Here is a 27,170-nt window from a genome sequence, read left to right as displayed (position 1 = left end):
CCGTCTTCCTCTTCGCCGTGTGGGGATGCAGCACGCACAGCGGCTCCTGCAGGGCAGAAGCAGCCTCTCAGGCTGAGCAGCCTCCCCCCTGCACCGCAGAAGGGTGAGTCCCGGGCTTCTCAGGAACAGCCCGGGGTGCTGGGGGCAGGGGTGCTGGCGGGCTGCAGAGGTTTCCCAGGTATGCGGGGGAGGGAAGGTGCCAGGTGGTGGGGGTGGGGCGGACCCAGAAGGGGCCACAGCCCTTGAGCTTCCAGACCTTTTGGCCTGTGACTTGGTCTCTGGGATTCTACAAGTAACCAAGAAGCCACTATGGCCCCGTCCCTGCGGGGCCCACGTGAGTCCTGGTCAAGGTACCCGCCTGGCCAGCCTGCGGGGGACCGGTCTGTGGGGCGGCTGGAGGGCGGCTGGCCCTGGCAGGGACTTGTGCGAGAGGCTGTGCGTGAGTGTCCCCCGGGTCCTAGAGGGAGGCTGACCTGCCTCCCCTCCTCCCACCCCAGCCTCCTCCTGTGGCCAAAGCATTCTTTAAGGCACTGTGTCGGGGAGTCAGAGTTGGGGGTCCAGGCAGTCAAGTGTGGATTTGGAGCGCCCAGCCTGGAGGCCGAAAAGGCTTCCTGCCAGACAGCCCCCCGCATGGCAGCCGGCCCTGGACTGCATGGGGTCAGGGAGGGCCGCACAGCGCCGTGGGAAGCAGAGAAGGGCTGGGAGGTGCCACAAGGGGGCAGAGGGCTGTGAAAGTGGCAGCCAGCAGTGCTCCAGAGGCTGGTCTCCGAGGGAGGTGTCCCCAGCACAACCACATCCTCTCTGCTTGTAGGGCTGGGAACCCGTGAGTGGAAGGGCCTGGGGCCTCATGTTCCACGCGTTATTTTAAATGACTGTGTATCAGGTTTTATCGTCAATAGAGCAATTTTTAAAAAATCGCTGGAAGCAAATAAATCCTGTCTAGATTACTAGCCAAGATGATGACAATTACTAGTTATTCATCTGAGCGGAGGGGAACTTTCATGCATGCTATTTTTCCTGTCTCTGATGTTGAAAATGAAATGGAACCTTGAGTGATGGAGGGTGGGCCTGCTGTGGAGGACCAAGGGCCCAATACAGTGTCCACTCAGAGTGTCAGGGAGGAAAGAAGGGGGACGAGACCACAGTGGATCATCTCGCTTACCCCAGTTTGCGTCTGTGAGCAGCTGCCACCCTCCAAAGCTTATCCGCACGAGGGCTTAGGAGCTCATCTAAGACGCCTCCTCAGGGTGTGTGGTCTGCTGGGTCACCCTCCACTCACATCATCATTTGCATCAATCAGATAAGCTATTCTACGAGTGACCTCTTAGGGCATAGCCGGTCAGTAGCAGAAACGACTATGGGCTGGGGATGTGCGCTGTGGATCAGCCAGGTCGGGGTGCAGAATGCTGCTGCTGCAGGTAGGACGTTTGCCTTGCACGTGGCTAACCCTAGTTAGATCCCTCACGTGCCACAGGACCCTCTGAGCCCCTCCAGAACTGATCCCTGGGTGCAGAGCCAAGGCCTGAGCACCGCTGGTGTGATCCCGAAACACCCCAACACGCGGCTGCTGGAGTAGCAGGAGAAAGGAGGAGGAGTGGTGTGACATGGGGGAGACAGGCAAGGCGGAGTGCAGGGGTGCAGCTGGCAGCCGCTGCAGCCTGCAGACACGCCTACGTGAGCTGTTGAATAGTGAGCACTTCAGCCAGAGCTGTGACACCAAGACTGCAGTGTCTGCGGGTTCGTTCGACTCACTGCCCGCCACAACCTGGGGCAGGCCCCAGCCTGCTGGCCACGGGGCGCTCCCTCAGGCTGAGCACCACAGCACTGTCCCCTCTCCTCCCTCCTCTCCTCTCCTAGCCTGACCCGTGGGCCAGCGGGACGGGGAGCTGTCCTGGCCCGGGAGGCGGGGGGCTGCTTCCCTGGCAGGCGCAGAGACAGGGCTGCCCAAACCGCAGTTCAGGAGAGTGCCCCCATGCCTCACTCACTCGTCTCCTGACAGGTCCCCTAGGTCCGCCTGGGCCAGTTTCTCTTCTTTCGTGGTGCGTGTGGCCGCCTGTGGGAGAGAGGGGAAAATTGGGGGGCTAGGAGTACCATCCAGTGGTCAGATGGGGCCACAGAGACTGTATCCCCTGAGCACTCTCCACACCGCACAGCCAGGTGGGAATTTCCTGGGGGAGCCTGGCCTTTGCTCGCTGCCGTTCTGACCTCTCGTCTGGAGACTGAATGCTAAGCCCTTTCCCTCTCTGCCACTGAGTGCCTTCCTTACTTTCTGGCAGTCTATGGTTGTGTATGTGTGTGCGGGCTGCAACGTTTAGAAACAACTCTCCTCACAGTGCAACCATTCATGACCAGTCTGGGAAAAACAACAGCAGTCAGAATCTTCTACTTGCTATAGAAGAACTCCAGAGACTCCCCAGACGATGACTACAACAGCTCCCAGGGACACCCCACTGCATCTGTCTTGGAACGGTCCAGACGGTCTCTAGGCAAAGGCTTCCTCACGATTAAAGTACTGTGGCCCGATGAGGATGGTGGTGGTGATGGAGATTATGGTGACAGTGATGGCTGTGCTGTGATGGTGGTAGTGGAGAAGGGGATGGTGGTCACGGCAGTGAGGGGCGGGTGACAGTGGTGATGGTGGTGCTAGTGGCTGTCACCACGGTGATGTTCCCTGGCTCAGGGCTCCCTCGGTACCTGCGTAGTTCCGTGGGCTTCAGAGACACCCTGAGATGTGAGTGCAGCTAAAGCCCCGTTTCCCAGTGGAGACAGCCGAGGGGCAGGGAAGCAGAGGTGCTTGTCTGGGCATTTACTTCAGACACAGAGGCCAGGCCTCCCGCCCCTAAGCCACACACTTCCCACCGTCCAGCACGACCCTGTGAGTGTCTTGGGTCCTGTGGCTGCTGATGGTGCTGGAGGAGGATGTCCCCAAGTCCTCAGCCAGTCTTAGTACCCTGATCTTTCAGCTGTGACCCAGGTGTGTGATAGGAGGTTCCCTGGAGAAGCCCCCGGGTCTCGCCTGAGCTTGGCTTTACCCAGTGTGTGTTTGCTGTGCTCTGTGGGTTGTTACCTCCTCAGTGTGGTCTCCTAGATCAACTTCCACAAACACTGAGAGCTTCTGCGGATGGAAACCAGAGAGGCAGAGCTGAGCTTGGGGGGAGAGCAGACTTCAAGAGGGGAGCTGGTCTGGGCAGTGGTGACCACAGGGCTCCACACGCTGGCTGAGGAGGTAGGCAGGGCGCTCTGGTGGTGTGGACAGCAAGGTGTCCACGGCCAGGTGTGATAGCCGGCGAGGAGAGGCAGTCTTCTCTCTCCCCTCCTGGTCTCCCAGAGGGCCAGTTCCCTGGATACCCCGGCCAGCGTGTCTGTGCCATGCCCCTCACGCTGTCATGGCCAGTTGGCGGGGCAAGTCTGCACTGTGACTGCCCAAGCTCCCCAGCTCGGCCCAGGGTCTCACACACCGTGCTTCAGTTGACCCTGCTACAAGTCCTGGCGTGGGCAGGACTCGTCCACTGCCCGGCCCTCCAAAGGCCCTGAAGTAAGCCACGGGGTGAGGAGGTGTGTGTGGGCTGCCCCAGGCACCTGAGTCTCTGGGTCCCTCTCGGGGGCCCTGGAGGCTGTGAGCCCCTGGGCCAGGGCGCACGGTGTCCTCGCCTCTCCCTCCTGCAGGCTTCCGGTCTTTGTGGTCTCCAGCTCTTGTTCCTGAAGAAGACCCCGAGGTGAGAGGCCAAGCCCCTCGGGCGCAGCCCTTGCGAGTGCTGAAGGGACGCCTGACCTGTTCACGTCTGTCGGGGGCTTCCTTAGGGTCCTCCTCGCCGTGCTGGGGCCCGCCTGCCTCCTCGGGCGCTGGCGTCTCCAGGGCATCCTCAGCCTGGTCCTTGTTCTGCTCGCCGTCCTCCAGGGGGGCCTGGCTGCCCAGGGGTGGGGCACGGTGTGAACACGCCTGGAGTGGAGGCCCCGCCCAACCCACCCCCAGCCCTGCTCGCTGCCCCTTGGGAACTGGGCCTGGTGCTGTCCGTGGTGCTGCCCAGTCCGTCTGGGAGAGCCAGTGGTGGCCCAGGCCGACCTGAGGGCAGGGTGGGACTGCGTGGGACAGGTGGTGAGCAGAGCTCAGACGCCTTCACTGCCATACTGCCGCCAGCCTGCCCCAGGGCTGTCAGCCAGCGCCCCCCCCCCCCCCGACCCGGGATTCCAGGGGCTGCTTGCCAGGACAGGTGCCAACTCTAAGACCCAGGGGCTTGGACAGCTGAGGGTCTGGGGGATCTGGCTCCTGCTGTCAGCACGGCCCGGGCTGACCTCTGCCCTGCACTTCCCCAGGCCCAGCCTCGGGTCCCCAGGGAACAGCTGGCACCCAGCCTCAGGTACCCGGAGAACAGCTGATGCCCAGCATCAGGTTCCAGAGAACAGCTGGCGCCCAGCCTCGGGTCCCCAGAGAACAGCCAGCGCCCGGCCTCGGGTCCCTGGGAAACAGCTGGCACCCGGCCCCGGGCCCCCGGGGAACAGCTGGCGCCCAACATCAGGTCCCAGAGAATAGCTGGCGCCCGGCCTCGGGTCCCCGGGGAACAGCTGGCACCCAGCCTCTTACCAGCCGCGCTCCTCAGCCTCGCTTCTGAGCTGCCTTCCCCGCTCAGCCGACTCTGAGGAGAGAGCCAGTGAGAGGAGTGTGTGCCTCAGGAGGGAGAGCCTCGTCTCTCACTGCCCGGCACCCTCTCCTGGGTGCCCCCATGGTCAGGGGACTGGCAGGCTGGGCCCTGGTTTCACTCCGGGCTCTGCTCCTGCAGTGCTCGAGCTCAGGCCCGAGGTAGTGATTTTCAGGGTTCGAGAACTCTGACCTGGGACATCCTGGTCTGCATGTCTAGGGTCCCTCCCGGGGAGCACCCGGCTGGGGGACGAGTCCCCACCTGGTGTGTCTGGGGCCCAGCTGACACCTCCAGTGGGCTCTCCTTCGTGTTGACTACCACTCAGAGGCTGCCTGGGTGAGATGGACCCAGCTGCTCGAGGCCGGGCCCTGCCTGTCAGCCCACAGGGAGGGACTGACTCGGGTGACCTGCACAGAATGGCCATGGAACTGGGGGGCAGAGCAGCACCTTGAGCTACTGGGGGGGGCAGAGTGGGCCTTAGAGATACTGGGTGGGGGACAGGGCAGATCCCTGAGCTACTGGGGAGACAGGAGGAAAGTTCCTGAGCTACAGGGGGGACAGGGCAGGTCCCTGAGCTACTGGGGAGATGGGGCGGGTCCCTGAGCTACCAAGGGCTGAGGGAAACAGAGCAGGTCTCTGAACTACCAGGGGACAGAGCGAGCCCTGGTGCTATTGGGGCAGTGCGGAACACAGGCCCCCACGGGCGCCCCCAGGAGCCTCCTGACAACCTGAGGGGCCAATGTGGAGTCCCCAGGGATCTTTCCCCTGTGGGTGTGGGACAGAGCTTTGAGGGGACCTGGGACTGCTGGACCCAGGACCGCTGGCCTCCAGGCCCAGGTTCCTGGCCAGCAGAGCCGTGAAGCAGCAGGTGTGTGGGGCTCCTGTCCCACCCGTCTGCACACGGCTGGCGGGACAGAGGTGCCAAGCTGGGTCGTGTCCCCCGAGTGTCCCTACACACGTGGCTGCCACAGGCCTCGTGGGTCCCCATTACCAGGGAGTGACTCTGGGATCCCGGCCACCCTGTGTCCTACCTGCCCCGGCCCCACTCTGTGTGCTCCCTGGAACACCCTGCACCCGGCTACCCTGGGCGCGGACAGTCTGGGCCACAGCCTCTCGCTTCTGGGGCCCAGGCAGTCTCTGCACGCCCAGCACGTGTCCACCTCAGGGCACACAAGGAGCTCCGTGCTGTACCGACATGGGTGTGAGGGGAGAGGTGGGCTGCCTGGGACAGGGCGATAGGGGGCTCGGGACGTGTCCTCCACTGGAGGCAGCTGAGGGCCCTCAGGGGTGTGCCACAACCTGGGGGGCTGAGGGAGGCTGGCTGCAGGATCTCCCCATCCCGGGGGTCCCTCCCGCTCTCAGTGCTCATTGTCCTGGGGGTTCTTAGCCTCAGTCGGAGGTAGGGGCTAGCAGAGCGGTCGCCCAGCTGAGGACTAGCTGAGGGGACATGCTGTGGTGGCCTCTGGCCTCGAGTGACAGTGTAAGGGGGCCTCACTGGCCCTGTATCTCAGCTCTGGAAGGAGAATGCTCCAGAATATGCTGGCCACACGGGGGTGGCAGGGTGGGGGCAGAGGTCCACAGAGTGAGAGGGGCCACGTGTGCTCATGGAGCAGCCGCTCGTGTGTTTGCGTGAGAGCTGTCACGTATGTTCAAGTGCATCTCTCACCCGGAGGCGCAGTGCTGAGCTTCTGGACCTGGGGGGGGTGGTTCCCCTTCTGGGGCAGGCCCCCCATACTCCGGCTCCTCTGCAGCTCTGCCGTCTCACTGGCTGCCTTGAGGCCTCCGGAGGCTGACCCTGTGGGAGGGGCCCCCGGGCCTAGCCGGTGCCTCCTGGGCATGGCCCCGGTGCTGTCCTTGTCCATTCCTGCCTTCTGTGGGGTTGTGGGGGAGAGGACCGGCTAGCGGGTGAGCATGACGTGCGACTGCCCCACACAGCCCAGCTCTGGGGGCCTGGTTGCTAAGGGTTCCTGTGACATCACCATGGAGTCAGAGGTCAAAGATCAACCAGCACAGCTCTGCCGCCAGGGTGGGGGGCTTCTCCCCAAGGCCAGGTGTGGGAGAGCAGCTCAGCCCTTTCACGGGGTTCCCAAACCACTGGGCAGTCTGCCCACTGACGTGGCACCATCGCCTCCCCCACTCTGTGTCTGGGACCCCGGGTGGGGTTGTATTCCTCAGGACTTCCGTGCAGCTCCTCAGGAAGGAACAAGGAGTGAGGCAGATGCCAGGCCTCCTAGCTCCAGCCTGTGTGTGTGTGTGTGTGTGTGTGTGTGTGTGTGTGTGTGAGCCTGCGTGAATCTGTCCCTGCGTGTGACTGCGTGAGTGTGTGCATCTGAGTCTGGGGCCCCGGTGTAGCACATGTGCTCCATGAAGGGACTAAGGAAGACGCTGTCGGGAACAAGGAGTAACGGCAGATGCAAAGCCTCCTACCTCCAGTCTGTGTGTGTCTGAGTCTGTGTGAGTCTGTATGTCTACGTGTGAGTCTATGTGTGTACGTGTGTCTCTGTGTACACACGCATATACCAGTCTTGCACACATGTGCATCAGGGTCCTGCATGGAGCACGGCATGCAAGTGAAGGTAGTGAACAGTTGTAGGAACACAGCCAGTCCTCGGAAAGAATAAAACATCTGTTTAATTGGCCAGTAAAATACGGTGCAAGTCATTAGTATCTTGTAACAGAAACATTGTTACACTCCACATGAAAGGTTTTAGTTCAGAGTAGCTGAGTAGCAGTGTGGATCAAAGTGTTCCTTTTGTCACATTGTCCTCCAGCTTCTTATGACAACCAGTGCCGTTGCCTGCTCTTGGCATCTGCACGGGCGTTTCCACCAAGGGCACAAACTGCAGTGGGGGCCGTTTCCCCTGCGCTCGCTGGCTTCAGAGCCCACCTCCCCAGCGCCTCCTGCTGTCCGGATCTGCTCCCATCCAACTGCAGCCCCCTCGCCGTCCTCCATGGCCGTCCTCCACAGGGGGACCTACATGTTCTGAGTGACCAGTATCAAAGGGCGAGTTGCTTGAAAAGAATGTGCTCGTGTGTGCCGTGTCCCCAGGCCTGCTGCGGGGAGGAAGCTGCCTGTCACGGCTCACAGACGGCAAACAGTGGACCCCCACACGGCCACTGCGCAGGCCCTGCTGCCTGGGGGCAGGGAGAGAAGGCTGACCCACACCCTGAACCGCGCATTCTCCAGGTGGGCTCTCCCGCAGCTCCACCCAGCCCAGCCACCAGGGCCCTTCTGGCCAGGAACAAGGCCAGCTGACAGGAAGGAGCGGGGGACCAGCAAACCAAGCCTCAGGGCACAGAAGCACGTGTTCGGAAATCCCCGCCCCCCTCCCTGGGCACCCCCGGCCCAGAGCTCCCCGAGTGGTCTGCCATTACGGGTCCAGCATCCCTCGGCGGGCTCCGGGGCCTGCCGTGTGCCCCAACGGAGGCGCTGGGTCTTGTGGGCTCAGATGGAATGCGTAGACGTCTCCGACTGCTGCGAGATGTAGCTCTGGAAAGTCTTGTCCCCGATGGGGTGCTCCCTGCGAGTGGGCGGGGAAAGGAGGTGTGGCCTGGCCTCATCTAGGACGCAAACTGCCACAAAGCCAGACCAGCCAGGGGAGAGCCAGGCTAGGATTCAGGGAGTGCATGAGGCATGCGTGTGGGAGCATGTGTGCTGGTGTCAAGTGTGTGACTATGGCTGTGTGTGAAACGGTGGGACACACGTGTGACATGTGATATGTGCATGGTGCTGTGTGACATGTGACTTGTGTATGGTGCTATTTGCAGGACCGTGGTACAAACATGTGTTACATGTGATTTGTTCATAGTGCATACAGGATTTTGGTACATGTGTATGTGACATGTGATGTACGTGTATGGTGCCATGTGCAGGACCGTGGTATGTGTGCATGACACACGACTTGCTTATGGTGTTACATGCAGGACCCGATGCACACCTGGCCATGCCGGGGGACACTGCCCTCCTGGTGACACGGAGCAAAGTGCGTGAGGCGGAAGCAGAGGCCCAGCCGCCCCACACCTCCGCGGCCCACACACTCACTGGCTGCCATACTTGGTCTTCTTGAACTTGTCTCTCCGGTACTGGGCATGCTCCTGCTCCAGGGTGGCCACCCCCACGAGGATCTGCCGCAGGGTCTTGTACGTCTCCTGCGGGTCATCGATGAGGAAGGACGAGTACTCCTCCTGCTCAGGCCCGTCATACACAGACCTACTCCCACAGGCCTCTGCCAGCCGGCGGGCAGGGAAGAGACAGCAGTCAGTGCTGAGGCAGACGGCCAGAAACACACCCGTCAGCTTGTGTGGAGCCTGGAGACTGAGCTGTGGGAAGCAGGGCCTGGCACAGAGCGCTCAGCACCTGTGCCGCATCACTGTGGCCTGCCCTGTCCCAGGGGCCGCAGGCCACCTCCACCCGCCACAGGGAGGTTGGGGGCAGGAGGGGCCAGCAGGAGGCCCCGGGTTGGGACCAGCAGGAGGGGCCAGCAGGAGGCCCCGGGTCAGAACCAGTAGGAAGGGCCAGCAGGAGGCCCCGGGTCAGGACCAGCAGGAGGCCCTGGGTCAGGACCAGCAGGAGGCCCCGGGTCGGGACCAGCAGGAGGCCTCGGGTCAGAACCAGTAGGAAGGGCCAGCAGGAGGCCCTGGGTCAGGACCAGCAGGAGGCCCCGGGTCAGGACCAGCAGGAGGCCCTCTGATACCTACAAATGTCCCCAGGCCCAGGAGGGCCGATTACCCGCCACTCGGCCGGGCACGGAGCCCCGTCACCATCACCTGTCATCTCGGGCACCACATGGCCAGTTGCTGGGTGGGGCGTGTGGACAGGGCCCAGGACATGCTCCACCTGCCAAGCAGGCAGGCAGCGGGCTGCCAGGACAAGGAAGCCGGATCTGGGATGTTTCTAGAGCTGCAGGTATGTTCACATAGAGCACCCGTGTGCACATGAGCACACACAAACAGAGCAACAAGCACATGTGTGTGCACCTGCCTGCATGTGTCCACACTCATGTAACATAGTCTAGATGCACATGTGCCCATGACTGCCAAAGTAGACACGTCTGTCCTGTCATGTCCTGTGTGCCCACGTGTGGGTGAAGGGCCCTGAGGCCCCAGTGTGGCACCACCAACCTTGCATCTTCTCTAGCTTGCTCCTGTACGAGTTGAACAGGGAGTATATCCGCTCTGTCTCTCGGTCCCCATCGATGTCCAGCTGTATGTTTGCTGGGAGTCCACTACCGAGCACAGAAGAGAACAGACCGTGCTAAGAACATGGTCTGATCTCTGAAGTCACCGGAGAAGGGAGCAGCCCCTGCCTGGACCTGGTGTCAAGGCAAGAGCGTCCCCAGACACTGGGACGGGGTTGAAGGGCCCCAGAGGGCTGAGGGCCAGCCAGCACGTGCCAGGACAAGGCCAGCAGCCAGCCCTGTTGGTCCTGAGTGAGTCAGGCCAGATGGGGTCCTGTTCCCCAGGTGGAGAGTATGGCGTAAGGCACAGCAGCAGGGAAGATAGTGTCACACAGACCTGGGGGTGTGACAGTCCTGATATGGACCACAGTGGGCTGGAAACACACAGAGCAGATACAGCCTGGACCGCCCTTATGGGTAAGGCAGGAGGCCCTAGATGGGGGGTGGGCAGGCGTGCGTCTTCATTTCACTGAAGAAATGGGCAGGAGCAAACGGACACGCCTCAGGAGGGAACTCTGTCCTGTCTCGCTGGAGTGTCTCCTACCCAGGGCCCAGGTCAGTGTCCCTCACAGCCACCCAGGGCCTGGGACCATGCCCTGTCGGTGAAGTCAGGCCACCCGGGAAGGTCCAGCTTCTGGCACCACCTGTGGCTGGGCTCACAGTCGCAGGAGGGGGTTTCCATGACCTTCAGGACCCACAGATGTAGCTGCATGTGTGTCTCATCCCCTGTCTGCACCCTGGCCAAAGTGCCTGCTCAGTGCATGGCAGAGCAGCCTGGCGCCTGGCATGCACGCAGGCTGGCGAGGCCTACCTGGTGCAGGGGGTGCAGCCGGTGGCTGCATCTGAGGAGGCCTTGCAGCAGAGCCAGTGGCCGTTGAGGTAGGCGGACGGATGGTAGACAGTGAGGCGCCGCTGGTTCCGCTGGCTCACCTTGGTGAGCACGTCGGTCCAGGCCTTGGCCTCCACACAGTTGCTGGCCTGGATGTACAGGGCCCGCTCAGGCTGGACGACCTGGAACATCTGTAGGGAAGGACGAAAGGTGGCGCCCAGTGGCCGAGGGCCTGCAAGCCCGGCAGGTCACCAAGTCTCGGCAGTGCAAGACGGATACAGCCTGGGGCCTCCCCAGGACACCAGGGGGACGAGTGGGCCACAGCAGCCCATGGCAACCCATTGCTCACCCCCCTGCACTCCTGGTCACTTGGCCCTGGGGCCGTCTGAGCTGACCTGGGTCCTTCCCAGGTGTGTGGCCTGTGGGCCAGGCCGCTGACCGTCCCTGGGTCCCTCCCCGACACTTGGCCGGTGGGCCAGGCCACTGACCGTCCCTGGGTTCCTCCCCGACACTTGGCCGGTGGGCCAGGCCGCTGACCATCCCTGGGTCCCTCCCCGACACTTGGCCGGTGGGCCAGGCCGCTGACTATCTCTCCCCGACACTTGGCCGGTGGCCCATCTCCAGGGCCCTCTCCAGGAGCTTCCTGCAGGGACTCAGGCTCCCCCTGCCTCACACCTGCACGTGCTGAGGCCCCTACCGCCCACCTGCTCTCTTGCCTCAGAGTCACAGCAGGGACAGGAGACATGGGCGGGGGGTGGTCATGACAGCTTCAGCCATGAAGGAAGGGGTGGAGGCATGTACAGAGACAGACAGACACACAGGGACAGGGACAGACACAGGACACAGACATAGACACAGACAGACACAGGGACAGACGCAGGGACACACAGACACAGACGCAGGGACAGGGACAGGGGAATTGGGGACACAGAGACAGGGAGGGACAGTGGAACGCAGGTCCGGACCCGGGAGAGGGTGAGGTCCGTCTGTTGAATCAGATGTGGGGCCCACAACCCTGGGCAATGGCAGCCACCCTGTGCAGAGGCCGCGGGGATGCAGGATGCTGACTGGGCCCAAAGCTGGCCAGGACACAAGGCTACGCCTCTCTCCTGAGGGGCTCTAGTCTGAGGAGGCCCCGGGGCATCTGCAGGAGACAGGGCACCCACGGGGACTAAGGGCACCCGTGGTCACTTGGGATGGAGCACCCGTGGGCACTCAGGGGACGGGCACCCGTGGGCATTCAGGGGATGGAGCACCCGTGGGCACTCAGGGGACGGAGCACCTGTGGGGACTCCGGAGACAGGCACCTGTGGGCACTCAGGGGACGGAGCACCCGTGAACACTCAGGGGACGGGCACCCGTGGGCACTCAGGGGATGGAGCACCCGTGGGCACTCAGGGGACAGGCACCCGTGGGCACTCAGGGGATGGAGCACCTGTGAACACTTAGGAGACAGGCACCCGTGGGCACTCAGGGGATGGAGCACCTGTGAACACTCAGGAGACAGGCACCCGTGGGCACTCAGGGGACGGAGCACCTGTGGGGACTCCGGAGACAGGCACCTGTGGGCACTCAGGGGACGGAGCACCCGTGAGCACTCAGGGGACGGGCACCTGTGGGCACTCAGGGGATGGAGCACCCGTGGGCACTCAGGGGACAGGCACCCGTGGGCACTCAGGGGACGGAGCACCCGTGAACACTCAAGGGATAGAGCACCCGAGGACACTCAGGAGATAGGCACCCGTGGGCAATCAGGGGACAGGCACCCGTGGGCACTCAGGGGATGGAGCACCCGTGAACACTCAGGGGACAGGTACCCGTGAGCACTCATAGGACCGAGCACCTGTGGGGACTCCGGAGACAGGCACCTATGGGCACTCAGGGGACGAGGCACCCATGGGCACTCAGGGTCCTGGGCACAGCCATGGTCTGAGCACCATCTAAGGGGGTCCAGAGACAAGGTGGGTGATGTGGGGAGCGAGAGCCCGCGCAGGTGCCCACGGGGCACTCACGTTCTTCATCTTGAAGGACTCCTCCTCCAGCTTTTCCACCGCCAGGATGTTCTCAATGGGGATGCTGTAGAGCGGCGAGTCTCCTGCAGTGTACGGGCAGTGAGAAGTGGTCAGAGCGGGCGTGTAGTTGGAGGGCGGGGCCAAGTGGTTAGAGGGCGGGGCTTGTGGTCAGAGGGGAAGGGCATGTAGAGAGGGGCGGGCATGTGGACATGTAGAGAGGGGTGGGGCAGGTGTCAGTCACAGCAGAGCTGGGGTATGGGATCAGGGAGGGTTGAGACAGGACACATGCTAGGCGAAGGGCAGGAGAATTTAAGAGAACACGAGGCTCACAGACGGCTGCTTCCTGTCCCAGGAGCCCACCCACAGTCCAGACAGCCATGTCCTGGCCAGCAAGGCAGGCTCTCGAGCCTCAGCGTCCCTCCCCTGCAGGTCCTCCTGCCAAGCTGCCCTCCCAGTCCTCGGCACAGAGCTCACAGACCAGGGCCCCCACTGCACTGGCCCTCGATGCAGACGCAGTGGCAGGTGAGACGCTCAGGAGGGACACAGGGCAGGTGAGACACTCAGGAGGGACACGGGGCAGGTGCGCTGCATGGGGGACAGAGACGCAGACGCGGGAGGTGAGGGGCCTCCATTACCTTTGCTCTTCTGGTAGGTAAATTCATGGTTCGTCAGGCGGAACCATCGCCTCTTAAAATTCTTCATGCCAAAGCGTTTTCGTCCTTGTGCCCTCTTGATCATGAACCTGTTGTGAGCAGGCCCAGTGGGCAGGTGAGTGCCCAGGCGGACCGCCCTCGCCCCGTCCCTGCCCTTTCTGCCCAGCAAAGATCTGCATGAGCACTGCTGCCACTCTGAGGGGCCGTGCGCCCCAAAGCAGCGTCTCGAGAACTGCTGTGCTGGGCTGACCGTGACCACACGGCAGTGCGAACTTGCCCCTCCCACCTACACAGGGCCCCAGCCGCACCCCACTGGCCCCCCCAATCTCACACCACTAGGGGCTGGAGCAACAGCATGGCGAGTAGGGCATTTGCCTACACGCGGCAGACCCAGGATCGATTCTCAGCATCCCACCGCCAGGAGTTAATTCCTGAGTGCAGAGCCAGGAGTAACCCCTGAGCACCGCCGGGTGTGACCCACAAAGCCAAAAAAATCTCACCCCACTGACCCCCAGCCTCACCCCACCGACACTTAGCCTTGCCCCAGACCCCCAGACTCACCCCACCAACCCCCACACATCCCACTGACCCCGACTCACCCCCACCGACCCCCCAGTCTCACCCCACCGACCCCCAGTCTCACCCCACTGACCTCCAGAATCACCCCACTGGCCCCAGCGGCCCCCACCTGGATGTGCCCATCTTACCCCTCCTTGAGCAGGATGGGCTGCTCCACACTCTTGGGGTCTCTCCTCCCAGACGAAGAGATCAAGTCTAAGAACTGCCTCGGGACAGAGAGGGGTATAAGCAGAAACCCCCACAGGTCCTTCTCAGGTCCCCGAGGCCAGAGCAGGTGGGGTGCAAGCCAGGTGTGCACACATGAACAGAGACGGTGGTGCCGGTAGGTGTAGACAAGCCCCAAAGCAGGTCCCTGCCCCTGGGGAGTGCCCGTGCCCGGTGAGACCCTCACAGACGGGCACTGGTGGGTTCCTACACCTGCCCAGCCTCCACCTCCCTCTGCCCAGCCGGGGAGCAGCAGGTGAGCTGACTGGGACGAGGGTGCTCAGCCCACTGGCGGGTCGCAGGCAGTCACCCAGAGAGCAGGGACTGGGAATTCCAGGGACAGTATCTGGGGACAGGGTTGGAACCATGGTGCCAGCGGCCCGGGCAGCACGTGGGGTTGCCAGGGCACGTACGTTCCGAACAGCATCGGCGTATTTCTGCTCATTGAAGAAGTCATAAAACGCAGCCATGTACGACTCCTTAAAGCTGGCCTGAAAGGAAACGGGTCTCGGAGGAGCTCCTAGGGCCCAACCGCGGCCCGAACGCCCAGCAAGTGTGCGGGGGCTGATGCGCCGGCCTGGCACCCAGGGGTGGGTGGATGCCGGGCCCCGACAAGGCATGTGGGGAGCCTTGTGCCACAACCAATGGCCTCGACGAGCTCCCTGTGGCTGCACGGGTTCCTGATGTCACAACTCAGGGCCCGGGTGCTCCTGAAGCCACCCACTCAACGGACCCCGGAGACCCTGGAGCAGAGCAGGGCTGGGCACCGGGGCACCAGGGCAGTCTGAGCCTGGCATGCCCTGGGCGGCAGGGGTGAGACTGGCTCCAAGCCCCCACTCTGCTCGTCAGAATCCAGACATGTGGTGACACCTTCAGGGAACCTGGTTCCTGCAGCCCCAGACAAGGGGCAGGTGAGAACCCAGTCGTGGCAGAGAACAGCTGCCGTCCCGAGAAAGCCAGGCACCCGGGCTCGCGCTTGACAAGCCCCCTCCTCTCTGTGTAGACGGGAGTGAATTTCCCGCACATCCTGCTGTGTAGATGGGAGTGGGTTCCCTGCACACACGTTCCTGTTCTCCGTGTAGACGGGAGTAGGTTCCCTGCATGCACACATCCTGCTCTGTGTAGACGGGAGTGGGTTCCCTGCACACACGTTCCTGTTCTCCGTGTAGACGGGAGTAGGTTCCTTGCATGCACACATCCTGCTCTGTGTAGACGGGAGTGGGTTCCCTGCACACACGTTCCTGTTCTCCGTGTAGACGGGAGTGGGTTCCCTGCATGCACACATCCTGCTCTGTGTAGACGGGAGTGGGTTCCCTGCATACATGTTCCTGCTCTCCGTGTAGATTGGAGCGGGTTCCCCACACACACATCCTGCTCTCCGTGTAGACGGGAGCGGCTCCCCTGCTCACACCCCAGGGGTGACTCACAGCCTTGCACTTGGACAGACTGCCCAGCGTCTGGACAGTCTTGGAGATGAGCGTCAATGTCCTCGACACCTGCGGGTCCTGTTGGCAGAGTGGACAGTGGCCTTAGCTGGGCACTGCAGGGCCCAGAGTGGCAGCCACAGAGCAGCTGTGCCCGTGGGAGCCGGCACCAGGTAGCCGCCTAGATCCCCATCGATGTTCTGGGGCCAGCCCGGACCTGCCCAGACCTGCCTTTGACCCCAGACTGACCCCTGACCCAGGCTGGACCCAAACGCCAACCCAGATGTGAGCAGAGTCTGGATAAGTCTCTAGCCCCGACTCCGATCTCACTTTTGACCCGGGTCCAATCCCAACCCCAGCCCGGCTCCCACACCCTATCTGCAGAGGGGCAGGGCGGAGCTGCCCGCCCTCGCCACCCAGCAGCCCAGGCGCATGTGGAGCGAGACCCTTGCCCATCGTCTCCCGGTGACCCTCCTGGCCCTGGTGGCTGCTCACGGGGCCCAGTTCTGGGCTGGTGGGACTGGGCACACAGCTGCTGCCCTGCGTCCTGCCTAGCAGGGACCCTGGTGTGGGGGCGGGGCGGGCACCTTCGGCTGACTGGCCAGTGACGGGCAGTGTGGTGGGAGCTCTGACCTCCCCCTCACGGGGAGGGAGCAGCAAAAGGCCCGGGGCCCCACACGGCACAAGACAGGGTGTCCCAGAGACCACGGCCCTGCCCTGTGCCCCCGCCCTGGGCTGCGGGCTGGACCTGGTGAGGAGGACGGGCTCCCAGGGCTGTGGGCTGACGGGGAGCGGCAGGGACGCCCGGCCCTGTCACTCACTGTGTGGTGGGGCGTGAGCTGGAAGAGGTTGGGGGACAGGATGGCAGGCGCGAAGAACCGCAGGAAGATGAAGCTGCTCACGGCCGTGTACCTCACATCCACGTCGTCTGTCCGGACAAGACACAGGGTGAGCAGGGCGCCAGAGCCAGGTCGCTGCTGGGCGGCGCTGACCCTGCGTGCAGCCCTCCCTGTGCCGCCCTCACAGGGGAGTGCCAGCCTGCCATGAGTCCCAGGCCTGCACCCCTCCCCCCACTGCTGTCTGTCTGTCTGCCTCCCTCCCTGCCGGTTCAGGGGACTGCCCAGGCCAGCTCATGGGGCTGGGGCACGCTCCTCCCATTGCATCTCGGCTTGGGCGCTGCCTCCACATTCCAGATGCAGGTGGCCTGACTCAGTTTCCCAGGGAGGAGGGTGGCAATGGGCCAGAGCCAGACACCACTCTGCACCCCTGCCAGCAGGCGTCTCTGCTTCACTCAGGGAGGATCATGCAGAGCCCCCTTCAGCCTCCACAGTCAGTACCACTGAGAGACTTAGCCCTGTGGACCCCTCCTAAGGGTCGCAGAACAGGAAAGGACCCAGAGTCCAAGGGAAGTGAAAAACCGAGCGACTGTGAGTGACAGTGGGTGACACAAAGTGACTGTGTAAGAGACTGACTCTGAGTGACAAGTGATGAAGAAGAGTGACTGCGAGTGACCAGTGACTGTGTGTGATGAGGAGCGACTGCAAACAATGGTGAGTAACTGTACCTGTGAGTGACTATGAGAGTGAAGAACTGAGTGACAAGGAGTGACCTGAGTGACTGAGTAGTGGCGAGTGGCTGCGAGTGATGGTGACTGTATGAGTGATTGTGAGCGACTGTGAGTGATGGTGAGCGACTTTGAGTGATGGTGAGTGACTGTGTGAATGATGCGAGTGACTCTGAATGATGGCAAGTGGTTGTGAGTGTGAGTGATGGTGAGCGACTGTGAGTGATGGTGAATAGTGTGAGTGATGGTGAGCGACTGTGAGTGATGGCAAGTGGCTGTGAGTGTGAGTGATGGTGAGCGACTGTGAGTGATGGCAAGTGGCTGTGAGTGTGAGTGATGGTGAGCGACTGTGAGTGATGGCAAGTGGCTGTGAGTGTGAGTGATGGTGAGCGACTGTGAGTGATGGCAAGTGGCTGTGAGTGTGAGTGATGGTGAGTGACTGTGAGTGATGGTGAGTGGCTGTGAGTGATGGTGAGTGACTATGAGTGTGAGTGATGGCGAGTGACTATGAGTGTGATTGATGGTAAGTGACTGTGAGTGATGGCAAGTGGCTGTGAGTGTGTGATGGTGAGTGACTGTGAGTGATGGTGAGTGACTGTGAGTGATGGTGAGTGGCTGTGAGTGATGGTGAGTGACTATGAGTGTGAGTGATGGTGAGTGACTATGAGTGTGATTGATAGTGAGTGACTGTGAGTGATGGCAAGTGGCTGTGAGTGTGTGATGGTGAGTGACTGTGAGTGATGGCGAGTGACTGTGAGTGATGGTGAGTGGCTGTGAGTGATGGTGAGTGACTATGAGTGTGAGTGATGGTGAGTGACTATGAGTGTGATTGATAGTGAGTGACTGTGAGTGATGGCAAGTGGCTGTGAGTGTGTGATGGTGAGTGACTGTGAGTGATGGTGAGTGACTGTGAGTGATGGTGAGTAACTGTGAGTGATGGTGAGTGACTGTGAGTGATGGCAAGTGGCTGTGAGTGATGGTGAGTGACTGTGAGTGATGGCGAGTGACTGTGAGTGATGGTGAGTGACTATGAGTGTGAGTGATGGTGAGTGACTATGAGTGTGTTTGATAGTGAGTGACTGTGAGTGATGGCAAGTGGCTGTGAGTGTGAGTGATGGTGAGTGACTGTGAGTGACGGTGAGTGGTTGTGAGTGATGGCGAGTGACTGTGAGTGTGATGATGGTGAGTGACTGAGTGATGGTGAGTGACTGTGAGTGTGAGTAATGGTGAATGGCTGTGAGGGACACGTGGCTGTGAATGACAGGGAGTGATTGTGAGTAACGGTGAGTGACAGTGAGAGACTGCAGGTGACTGAGTGATTGTGAGCAACTGTGAAGTGAGTGACTGACAGCAAGTTACTGTTGTGATGGCAAGCAATTGTGACAGCGACTATGACCACAAGTTACTGCGAGTGATGATAGTGAGAGACTGTGAACAACTGTGATGGGTGACTGTGAGTGCTGCAAGTGACTGTGACTGTGACAGAAAGGGACTGTCAGTGACTGCGAGTGACCATGAGTGGTTGTAAGTGACTGAGTGACTGTGAGCATAACTGTGAGTGATGGTGGTGCAACTGTGTGACCATGACTGTGAGTGATGGTATGTGACCGAGTGACCAGAAGTGACTGTAACAGTGAGCAGTGGTGACGGTGAGTGACCATGAATGACTGAGTGACTGTAAGAGTGACAGTGACTGTGACTAGTGACTGTGGCAGTGAACAACTGAGTGACTCTGAGGACTGAGTGATGGCGAGCGACTGATTGACTGAGTGACTGCAAGTGACAATAAGTGACTGTCAGTGAGCACGAATGAGTGCAAGTGACCAAGAGAGAGAGGGGGCAGGCCAGCTTAGGACTGGGCACGGTGGTCCAGCAGCGTGTCAGGACCGGGCTCCCCCACTCTGTGGAGGACCCTCAGAGGACCCTCAGGCACGTGCATCTGAAGTCTCACCCTGGAAGCGCTTGGCAGCGGCCTCGCGGAGAGAAAAGAAGATGTCGCACATGACGGTCGGGCAGCTGACCCCTGACTTGGTGATGGCGCTGAAGACCCGGTCGACGTACTGCCGCAGGTTCTCCTGCAGAGAGCGGCGTCAGCCGAGGCCGGGGCAGGCCCACTGCCCTGCCCTCTCAGAGCCAGCCTCGCGGCCCCGGGGTGAGCATCCCAGCCCCTCCTCCGCACGGGAGCTCCTCTCCTCTAAACACAGCTATCATCTGGCAGGGACGCGGCCAGCTCCTCGTGGCCCTGGCATGGCGGGTCCAAGGCGTGGGGCCCGGGAAAGGTCCTTACAGGATCTACGGGACCACTCCACTGTCTGCTTCACGCTGCAGGTGGGAGAGCTCCCTGTGCAGGGCGAATTGGCTCGGCCAGCCGGCCGGCAGTGCAGGGCCACTGCCCAGGTGGGCACTGGCAGCACTCGAGAGCCCGAGGTGCGGGGCGAGGAGGACAGGCCAGCGGCACCATCGGGCGAGGGCTGGATGGCAGCCAAGCGCAGAGCGGGGTCCGCACAGAATACTGGTGCCGTGGCTCTGCGCGGGCCCCTCACCATGTTGCTCTCCAGGTTCTCGCCGTCTCTCAGCTTCACGGGGTCGATCTCACAGGGCTTGTGGCTCTGCAGGATCTACAGGGACAAGACCCAAGGTCAGCCCAGGGCGGCTCGGAGCTGGACAGAGCTGGACACCAGGCAGGCTCCAGATGTGCAGCACACAGTGGTGGTGGCAGTGCCGTGGGGGGCTCGCCCTCAGGGCCAGCCGGGACCACTCCACTGTCCACTCCATACACCACAACGGGCCTGCTGTCATGAGACCATCCTGAGAGGACAGAGTAGCTGCCCAGTGGGAGGAAGAACCGCGTCATTCAGGAAGGAAGCGGGCACGGCCTCCCTGTCCCACAGCCGCCAAGAAATGAGGCCGCGTCCTCTGCAGGGGTGTCCACACTGCAGGGGGAGGTGTCCACTCTGCAGGGGAGGGGAGGTGTCCACTCTGCAGGGGAGGTGTCCACTCTGCAGGGGAGGTGTCCAAACTTCCAAGAACCAGTCTTCTTACACATCCTTCATCTTTGGCAAAACCCAGTGTCTCCCAGAGGGCCTGTTCTCAGCTTCAGGAGCCATGGTGTCTGCTGAGGTGAGGCCGGGACACTGTCTCGTGCAGGTGCACCCCCAACTCTGCCTGCCTGCAGAGATCTGAGCGCCCCAGGAAGCCTCACCCAGAAGAATGGCAACCCACCTCCTCGATGGCGGGCTTCAGGGTGACATGCAGGTAGTTCATCCCCGCCAGCTTCATGGCCTCGTCAATACACTTGGATGCCAGTGAGTTTCCTCGGAAAATGGTGTTGGGGTCCCTGGAAACAGCATCAGAAGGCTTGGACTCCAGTGGGGCATGCAGAGTCCCTAGTGTCCAGGGGTGCAGAGCCCAGGGACAAGCTGAGCAGGGGTGAGAGCCCACAGGGCAGGGGTGCAGATCCCAGAGACAAGCTGAGCAGGGAGGAGACCCCACAAGGCAGGGGTGAGACCCTGCGAGGCAGGGGTGCAGACCCCACAGGGTAGGGGTGCAGATCCCGCAGGGCAGGGTTGTGACCCCACAGGGCAGGGGTGAGACCCCACAGGGCAGGGGTGCAGACCCCACAGAGCAAGGGTGAGACCCCACAGGGCAGGGGTGAGACCCCGCAGGGCAGGGGTGAGACCCCACAGAGCAGGGGTGAGACCCCACAGGGCAAGGGTGAGACCCCGCAGGGCAGGGGTGCAGACCCCACAGGGCAGGGGTGAGACCCCGCAGGGCAGGGGTGAGACCCCACAGAGCAAGGGTGAGACCCCACAGAGCAGGGGTGAGACCCTGCAAGGCAGGGGTGAGACCCCGCAGGGCAGGGGTGAGACCCCGCAGGGCAGGGGTGCAGGCCCCACTGAGCAGGGTGCCCAGGCCTAACTTCAGGGAACGAGCGGCTCGGGAGAATGCTTTCTGGTTCAGGAGACCGGCAGACAGGGTGCCAGGTTCCGAGCACGCGTGCCAGGGCCTCTCTGTTCCAGACCCTGCAGGCCCTCCCCGCCCCGTGCCCACTCACTGGGTCCGCCGGATCTCGGCGCTGGCGAGGGCGCTGATGAAGGGCACGACCCTGCCGTAGTGGAGGAAGAGCCGCACTAGCGGGACGGCCGCCTCCTGCTTCCCCGCGCAGACCTCGCCCAGGATGTGTGCCGCAGACGCCGAGACGGGCTGCAGAGGAGCAGGCGTGACCGGGGACCTGCGGCCCCATCTCCCGCCTCCACGCGGGGAAACATGTGTCCCATGAAGAGCCCACGTGCTCCTGGCTGCTGTGGTGTGGTCTGCAGCCTCCTGCCCACCCCCGCCTAGTGCCGGTACTGGACAGGACATGTGACCACACACCGGATGACGGGCCCCGTGTGGTCTGGGCCCCCACAAAGGCAGATGCAGATGTCCTGGGGCAGACCCCAAGGGGCTGGGCTGCTGACGCCCGGCCAGATGGCCCAGCGGGTGAAGCAAAGGCACGGGGGCCCTGGGGGGGCAGGGGGTGAACAGGCGGGGCACAGGCACCTCCACGTCTGCGGACTTGAGCAGCAGGTCCCGCAGGGGCTGGTAGTGGTCCGAGGCAAACACGTGGTCTTCTGTGTACACAACATTCAGGCGCAGCGAGCCCAGGTCCCCCGGCTTCAGGCTCTTACTGCCACTGTCCCGGGGCTGCAGGAAGTACCTGGGGGGGCAAGGCAGTGAGACCTTCCTGCTCAGCTGGCCCCCAGGGGCCTCTGCAGGTGAGCCGTCTCCTCAGAAGACCCCTCAGAACCGTGTGGTGGCACATTCCGTGGCTCCCGCTGAGCTCACAGAGCAGTGGACAGGGCCGAGCAGGGAGCAGAGCCCTGAGCTGGCACCCGGGCATGAAAGCTGGGTGCTCCGTCCGTGGGCACTGCTGCTTTCATGCCCAACAGGGCCACCACAGCACCGGGGCCAGTGCCGCGTGGAGGGCACCGGGGCCAGTGGGCATCTCCCCGCCCCACGGCCACCGCCTTACCAGGCTTCGTACGCACTGGACTGACGCAGCACCTTCAGGGGGATCCTGAGCTCCCCCAGGAACTCGTCTCCAAACTTCAAGTTGCTGGCGTTCCAGAGGTCGACCCTGTAACAGCCCCATGCGTCAGGGTGCGGCAGGGCTGTGGGCACGGCCCACTCTCCCGTGTCTGGCTCTCTCGCCCACAAGCTTCGGGACCAGGCCAGAGGCCAGCAGCGGGCACAGGACACAGGACCCGCATCCCTGCCCCCAGGAGTGGGGTCCTGCGGCTCCAGCCCTGATGTGGTCTTGCATGCCAGGGAGCTGCACTTCGTCCCAGCAGGTGGCACTGCTGCCTGTGGTCTGGGGCACAGCGGTGGGTGGAGAGACGGAAGGGGCAGCAGCCCTGACCAACAGCCGAAGCCGTGGTCACTCCCTGAGAGAAAGACCAACACCCTTGGCTGTCGAGAACCCCGGAAAGTAGTGGCAGCTCGGGGCCCTGACACGCCTGACCAGACGCAGCAGAGGGGAAAGAACGTCCACATGCACCAGCAGGGCCTGCAGATCCAACGCCTCATCACCTGCGGTCCCTCTCACGTCTCCATGTCCCGCGTGTCGGGAGAAAGGGCCAGACCTCACCCCTAAGCTCAGCCCAGACTGAAAAGTGCTCCTTGCTCTGGTTTCATGAGCACGGGCAAGCCTAGAGAACTTCCAGAGCTCCCAGTCACCACACCCACTCAGGATTTGAACTGGAAGTATGAGAAGCAGTTCTAAGGGAGACTCAGGGCCACGTGGAGGCCACCCCCGGGTGCGGCTCTGAGGGACTCAGGGCCACGTGGCGGGTACCTACTCAGAGCCGCTCAGGGAAACACAGCAGGTGGCAGAGGCTGTGGGGCATTGGCGTGTACCATGCTGCTCAGAAACTGGCCCAAACAGGGGTGTAGGACCCACTGGAACCCCAGTGGGACCGCACAACTCCATCGGGCCCCATCACAGTGCCCAGGCCTCCCGGGGGGACGTGGGGAGCTGGAAAGAGCCCCCGAGGGTGTCCACACCGAAGCTGGGAGCCCCTGAGCCAAGACTGGCCAGCACTGCAGCTCCAGGGACCAGGCTGCATGTCACATGTGGTAAGTGGTGATGTGTAGCATTGTGTAGTGGCGTGTAATAACATGTGCAGTGGCAGGGAGTATTATCCCGTAGTGGTGTGTAGTGGCACACTGTGACATGGAGTATCACGCGGCACCGAGCATCACGCAGTGGCAGGTAGCACAGAGTGGCAGTGGCTGTGGCATGTTGAGCTGTCCTGTGGAGAGCAAGCAGGGACGTGTCCCACGCTGTCTCAGCCAGGGCATGGCACCGAGGGCAGTGCTGTCCCTGAGGGAGCTGCCCCCCTCTGCACTCAGCCTGCAGAGCCTCCAGCCCCAAGCTAGGTCGCTGGTAAGTCGGAGCCTCTGTCCACTTTTTTTGCTCCTCTCAGGAACAAACCCCCAGGCAGGCCGCCCTCGGCCAAGCAGGGTCCTGAGTCCACTCACCGGATTTCAAGCTTGTCCACGTCCTCCTCCTCGAAGTCGAAGTGTGACTTCCGGCTGTAGCTGCAGGGTCTGGTCACCTGTGGGCAGGAATAGCGAGTGCACCGCCTGCTTTGGCCGACCGCAGCACTGAGTCACTGCCAGGTGTGCCCACCCTGGCTGTGCCCAAAGGCTGACAGCTGAGCCCACTGCCTGCCCTCTGGCCTGTGGGGATGACCTCCCCTCCTCCCCCTCATGCCTGTGTGTCTCGTTTGGGGGGTTCACATCACACTGCGCCTCTCGCTGTTTCTCACTGGGCAAAGCCCCGAAGTTCGGCAGAACAAGTCACCATTTAACTCAGAACCGGGCTGGCCCATGAGACTCAGGAAAGAGCATCCTGAGGGACGCAGCAGCCCTGGACGGGCCTGGGGTTGGGGCCCAAGGTGCCTGACTGGTCCGAGAAGCACCAACCTCAAAATAAAACACCTCATCAAACTGCGGGTTGTTGGTCTCCTTCTTCACCTTCGTCTTCTTGGCCTCTGACCTGGAGCCAGAGAGAGAAGTAATCAAAAAAACAGGCGTCATGGCACCAGTACCACCTCTAGCTCCAAGGAGGGCACCCGCCTCTCCCAGACCAGGAGTCACGCAACCCAGAACTTCCTGAGCGGAAGCCCCAGGGACAGACATGGGCTGTGGGGGTGTGCGCCGTGGTAGGTGTGGGTTTGCTGGATGTGGGTTGTGACAGGAGTGGGCCGTGGGGGGTTCGGCTGTGGCAAGTGTGGAGTAATTTACCTGTAGGGTCCTGCCAGTGTCACGGTGGCATACGGGTCACACTGCCCGTTCACTATGGGGAGGCCTTGGCACTCGAGGATGCTGTGGAGAGACGGGGATGGTCAGAAGGACTGTGGTCCCTGAATGGCTGTCAGGGGTCTGTGTGGTGGGTCGCACCCACGGCCCCTCTGCCATATAGGAGCGAGGTGGTACGAGGGGCTCGAAACCTGCAGTGCTGACGGGCAGTGTGGAAGGCTCAGGGGTCCACTCTGCCCGTGGCCTCTGCCTGGCTCTGGAGCCGCCCTGTGTGGGACTGGCTCAGACACACGCGGCCCCAGTGGCCGGGCTGCCTACCCGGTCTCCGGTGCTTCCTACTGCGGCCGAATGGCTCAGGGCCTGGTGGAGGTGGGCTTTGAGCTGGGGGTCCTGGGACACAGGGGACCCCGCAGGGTCAGGACCTCTATGAGTACCCTGCTCCAGCCCCGCCCTCCGCAGCCCTGCAAGCGGTCAGAGCAGTCCCCACTGGGTCCCCTTGGGGGCTGTCAGCACCACCTGCAGTTCTGGGGACAGGAGGGCGGGGCCCATGCCCCCGTCCTGCGTCTGCTCACTTCTCTCCTGCGACCTCTGCCACGTTTCCCCCAGACCTCGGGGATGCCCCTGAGCACAGCTGATCTGTCCCTTCTCCAGGGCTGCGGCCGTCCCCCAGAACACAGCAGGCTCCTCCCCACACCCATGTGCCCTGGACAGCGGGGCCTGGATGGGCTCGGGGAGGGCGACACTGAGGCCACACGGGGGCTCACAGGGGCTCTGGCCGAGGACCATAAAGGGACACAGCGGGGCCAGGCCCTGCACGTGGCTCGGGGAGGTACCTTGTTTGCGAGATGGAGGCGACCATGACGTTTACACCCCACACCTCTCGACCTCAGGCTTGGTGGGTCTGGATAGGCCTGTCTCAGGCCGGGGCAGCCTCCCTGGGACACGCAGCAGCCACGGGGCGACTGGGAGGCTGAGGGCAGGAAGGGCCCCGAGCACCCTCGAGGACGGCCCAGGCTCCCTGGGACAGGCCACAGACAGATCAGCGCCCAGCGCCGGCCAGGTCCTGCCTCCTCCCAGCAGGGCCGGGCTGCAGAGGCACCAGGGTCTTGGCTGGGGCGGGTCCTGCAGAGGCTTCCGTCCCTCGGGCCCGGGTCCCCTTCCCCGGGAACAGGCTGGCTCAGACCACCTCAGCAGGTTTGGCAGGACGCGGCAGCGGGCTCTCACGGCCCGGCAGGGGCAGTGGTGGCCAAAGCCACGGTGGGGGCCAGCAGACAGGGCGGGGCACTGCAGACTGAGACGCCCGACCCCACGGGCCCTCTCTGCTTCCCTCCTGCCACAGCTCAGCACTTCCGCCTGCTGGCAGGACCACGATGTCCAGCTGCAGACCATCGCCAAACCCCTGCGCCCACCTTCTGCTCCCGGCAGGCGTGGTGTCCGCCGTGCCGCAGTTCTGTTGTCTTGGGATTCCCCAACACATGACAGAATCTACTGGGCAGCGTCCTGGGAGCCAGGGGACCTGCCTCACTGCTGCTGAGGGACACCTCGGGTGGCCCTCACGAACTCAGGCTGCCACGGGTCATTGCTCTGCCAGGAAGTGGACACCAGGGCAGCCGGCACGAGAGGAGAAAGAGGTGGAGGGTCTGGGCCAGGCCACCTCCCTGCTCAGGCTTCTAGCAGGAGACCGAGGTCCAAGCCCCCTGTTCTGCCCTTCCTCTCGTGGGCCCAGGCAAGGCCACACTGTCACACCTTGGTCTGCTCAGGCCCGTCAACCCAGCCCCCAAGAAACTCCACAAAAACAACAAACCAAAAAAAACCTGGGCTAGAGTGGATAGTACAGCAAGTAGGCAGCAGGATGACCCAAGTTCAGTCCCCAGGGCCACACATGGACCCCAGAGCCTGTTGGGAGTGACCCCTGAGCACAGAGCCAGGAGTAAGCCCCGGGTCTGCTGAGGAGAGCCCCAAAGCAAAGTAAAGCAAAGAACAATGCTGAGGCCTCTGTCATGCACACATCTGCACACATGTGCTCAGGCCTCTCTCAAGTGTGCATCTGTACACGTGTGTTCACGTGCTCCCACTCTACCAACTTGCTGGGCCTGGAGGTGGCCCCCAGAGATTTCTAAGTGACAGTGATGGCATCATCTTCGCAGGATGGGAGAAGAATGAGATGAGGCTGAACCCGGCTTCAGCTCTCGCTAGGAAGAGAAGCCATTCATGCCACACCAGAACTAGTGTAGGCAGGCCACGGCGGGGGACACGCACATTGGCCACCACCATGACGGCAAGACACAGCCAAGGCAAGGCTCGGGACGCAGGAGCAGACAGGAAGGGGAGGATGGAGATGCGGGAGCAGACAGGAAGGAGAGGACGGAGAGGCGGGAGCAGACAGGAAGGAGAGGACGGAGAGGCGGGAGCAGACAGGAAGGGGAGGACGGAGAGGCGGGAGCAGACAGGAAGGGGAGGACGGAGAGGCGGGAGCAGACAGGAAGGGGAGGACGGAGAGGCGGGAGCAGACAGGAAGGGGAGGACGGAGAGGCGGGAGCAGACAGGAAGGGGAGGACGGAGAGGCGGGAGCAGACAGGAAGGGGAGGACGGAGAGGCGGGAGCAGACAGGAAGGGGAGGACGGAGAGGCGGGAGCAGACAGGAAGGGGAGGACGGAGAGGCGGGAGCAGACAGGAAGGGGAGGACGGAGAGGCGGGAGCAGACAGGAAGGGGAGGACGGAGAGGCGGGAGCAGACAGGAAGGGGAGGATGGAGATGCGGAAGCAGGACAAGACGGAGATGTGGGA

The 27,170-nt window shown here is 62.6% G+C and overlaps 2 protein-coding genes across 2 annotated transcripts in view; both read right to left on the bottom strand.

The window, feature by feature from the left end:
* Positions 1-1,981: 1,981 nt before the first annotated feature.
* On the bottom strand, positions 1,982-7,590 carry C1H13orf46 (chromosome 1 C13orf46 homolog). Its single transcript, XM_055126848.1, has 6 exons — positions 7,525-7,590; positions 6,304-6,508; positions 4,583-4,634; positions 3,773-3,908; positions 3,068-3,115; positions 1,982-2,053 (listed from the first exon to the last, which is right to left on the bottom strand). Exons 1-6 carry the CDS (start codon positions 7,588-7,590, stop codon positions 1,982-1,984), a joined length of 579 nt encoding a protein of 192 aa, XP_054982823.1.
* RASA3 (RAS p21 protein activator 3) overlaps positions 7,246-27,170 on the bottom strand; it is a 49,366-nt gene continuing 29,441 nt past the window's right edge. The window contains exons 6-24 of the mRNA XM_012935651.2: positions 24,370-24,450; positions 24,049-24,121; positions 23,602-23,678; positions 22,094-22,198; positions 21,622-21,778; positions 21,134-21,282; positions 20,302-20,416; positions 19,623-19,697; positions 19,031-19,154; positions 16,337-16,443; positions 15,519-15,596; positions 14,505-14,582; positions 14,016-14,089; positions 13,291-13,397; positions 12,656-12,738; positions 10,626-10,834; positions 9,759-9,862; positions 8,680-8,863; positions 7,246-8,158 (exon numbers count right to left, since the gene is read on the bottom strand). Of these exons, the coding sequence (XP_012791105.1) occupies positions 8,083-8,158; positions 8,680-8,863; positions 9,759-9,862; positions 10,626-10,834; positions 12,656-12,738; positions 13,291-13,397; positions 14,016-14,089; positions 14,505-14,582; positions 15,519-15,596; positions 16,337-16,443; positions 19,031-19,154; positions 19,623-19,697; positions 20,302-20,416; positions 21,134-21,282; positions 21,622-21,778; positions 22,094-22,198; positions 23,602-23,678; positions 24,049-24,121; positions 24,370-24,450 (2,056 nt within the window). The 3' untranslated portion in view covers positions 7,246-8,082. The remainder of the gene's footprint in view (positions 8,159-8,679; positions 8,864-9,758; positions 9,863-10,625; positions 10,835-12,655; positions 12,739-13,290; positions 13,398-14,015; positions 14,090-14,504; positions 14,583-15,518; positions 15,597-16,336; positions 16,444-19,030; positions 19,155-19,622; positions 19,698-20,301; positions 20,417-21,133; positions 21,283-21,621; positions 21,779-22,093; positions 22,199-23,601; positions 23,679-24,048; positions 24,122-24,369; positions 24,451-27,170) is intronic.

This window comes from Sorex araneus, chromosome 1, assembly GCF_027595985.1.
Source record: "Sorex araneus isolate mSorAra2 chromosome 1, mSorAra2.pri, whole genome shotgun sequence".
NCBI lineage: Eukaryota > Metazoa > Chordata > Mammalia > Eulipotyphla > Soricidae > Sorex > Sorex araneus.
This window is presented reverse-complemented; position numbering and strand designations above follow the sequence as displayed.